The 2,378-nt window shown below is 40.8% G+C and overlaps 1 gene segment (V, D, J or C); it reads left to right on the top strand.

Moving 5' to 3' along the window:
* Positions 1-1,228: 1,228 nt before the first annotated feature.
* LOC127186222 (immunoglobulin heavy variable 1-69D-like) lies at positions 1,229-1,737 on the top strand. The segment is given in 2 exon segments: positions 1,229-1,274; positions 1,355-1,737. Coding segments are annotated over 2 exon segments (429 nt in total).
* The last annotated feature ends 641 nt before the right edge of the window (positions 1,738-2,378 follow it).

The following is a 2,378-nucleotide window of genomic DNA, read 5'->3' as shown; positions in this document are numbered from 1 at the left end:
CCTTATGTGAGACTCCTAACAGTAGGAGTGGGATCTGTCTTTGACTATTTTGCCTGCTCTTGGGATCCCTTTCCTCCTATTGGGTTGTTTTGGTCTACTTTTACTATGAGGGAGGTTCCTAGTCTTGTTGCAACTGGAGATGTCATGTTTATTTGATATCCGTCAGAGTCTGGATTGTTTTGGAAGGGAAATAGAATAGGAGTGGATTGGTGGAGGAGGAAAACTAATGGGGAAGGACTGGGAGCAAAGATGGGAAGGGAAAGTGAGGTTTGGATGTAGTATATGAGAGAATAAAAACAGTAAAATCCTCAAAGAATTAGTAAAATGAGTACATTTAATAAAATAGGAAAAGGAGATCACTTCTGCTACCATTATTGAATGAAATTTAATGGAAGGAAATAGCTGTTTATGAGCCTAAAATACTCTGGTGGATTGGTACTTTTTAGGGTATAGTATAAGCTAGAAGGTAGGTATAAGGGCTTGGTACACTGTGAGAGTTAAGTCAAGGGTACATGCATGGGTCTAGATCACTAGACTAGAGTTAATATTAGGGATCCTATTTTGAAGTGGGGTTCATTTGAAGCTAGTGTTGTGGGAATAGAATCAAAGCCTGAGTTACACAGTGGTAAGAATGTATTGTCCCCGAATTAAAGCTCTAACTCAAGTTTAGTTCTACCTATGTTATTTGATACCAGTTTTCACATGGAGGTGATGGAAATATCATTCAAGGAGGGAACACATAGACATCAGAAGAAAGAAAGCCCTTCTCCTTCATAGAGACTACAGAGTCCAAACCCTGTACCCTGGAATTGACAGGATGACCCTTGAAACCTAGCCATGATTTAATTGGCTCTTCCTCCATTTCTTGATCAGATGATTCAGGAAACTCTATTATAAGGCTTAATTGACTTTCTTTCTTTTTATCAGCCAGAATAAATTAGTATGTGGAGAAAGGGATAAAGCAAGATAAAAGCTAACTTTCTGGGCTTCTCCTTAAGTTGTAATAGTAGCTTTACACATCCAGATGACATATTTCCTCTAGTCTCAGTTTTGTAAGTGGTTGCAAAGAGATGTGATTGTATTTATGGAATGTGATCATCTAAGAATTACCCTCCCTCATGAATATGTAAATTATAGTTCCTGGTTGTAAATGAAAGGATGTCCGCACAGCCACAGCACCACATTAGGACTCTCTTGGCAATAGTTCCTGTGCACACAGGTTCTCAATATGGATTGGGGCTGGATCATGTTCTACCTGCTGACAGCAGCTACAGGTAAGTGGATCCCTAGCCTTAGGCATGAGGAGGAGACAGGATAAAGTGACAGTAGCAGCCACTGTGTTTCCTCTCCACAGATGTCCACTCTCATGTTCATCTGCAGCAGTCTGGGGCTGAACTGAGGAGTCCTGGATCTTCAGTAAAGGTGTCCTGCAAGGATTTTGACTCAGATAGCTTCCCTATTTCCTACATGAGTTGGTTGAGGCAGAAGCCTGGACAAGGCATTGAATGGATTGGAAACATACTCCCAAGCATTGGCAGAACAAACTACGGACAGAAGTTTGAGGACAGAGTCTCACTGGATGCAGACACCATGTCCAGCACAGCCTTCATGGAGGTTAGCAGCCTGACATATGAAGACTCTGCTGTTTATTACTGTGCAAGGCACAGTGTCACAGCCTACATCTGGAGTATGCCAAAAATTCTGAAGAAACAGGAAGCTGCCTGGGGGTGGGTATGATTACAGTGAAGAGTAACCTCAGCACTTGCTCAAAACTTGTGGTTAAATATTGAGGAAAAAAACAACAAGACTAAGAAGTAATTCTATTTGCATAAGGAATTTCCCTAGTCAGCCTGTATGCAAGACTGAGAGTGCAGCTTTAAAATTAAAAATGTCAATCCACACATTCTCATAATCACACCAATGTGAGCACATGTTTACCATAATTGGGTCAATATCATGGAACAGAAGTGTTTGATCACATATTAAGTCAGTGTCTGTTTCATAGGAGATATCTAATACAATGGGTCTGGTGTGGAATCTGAGTAAAGATGCTGAGCTATGAATAAAGTCTGTATCTGAATCAAAGTCTGACTCACCAGAAACAGTATATACTCTAAATATTCTCTAATAAGCTTGTACTGCAACTTTCTTGCTGACCCTGACCTTGCCTCTCCCACCAGGATTTGTGACTATTGGTACCAAAATTCTTTTTTTATTTAATTAATTTATTCATTTTACAACTCAATTGTTATCCCATCACTTGTATCCTCCCGTTCCTCCCTCCCTCCCACCCTCACCCTATTTGTGTCCCCTAGGTCCATGACCAAGGGGGATCTCCTCTCCACATTTATGGTCATGGGCTATCAAGTCTCATCTTG

This window comes from Acomys russatus, unplaced genomic scaffold (assembly GCF_903995435.1).
Source record: "Acomys russatus unplaced genomic scaffold, mAcoRus1.1, whole genome shotgun sequence".
In the NCBI taxonomy this organism is placed as follows: domain Eukaryota; kingdom Metazoa; phylum Chordata; class Mammalia; order Rodentia; family Muridae; genus Acomys; species Acomys russatus.
The sequence above is the reverse complement of the archived record's forward strand: the minus strand, read 5'-3'. Positions and strand labels throughout refer to the sequence as shown.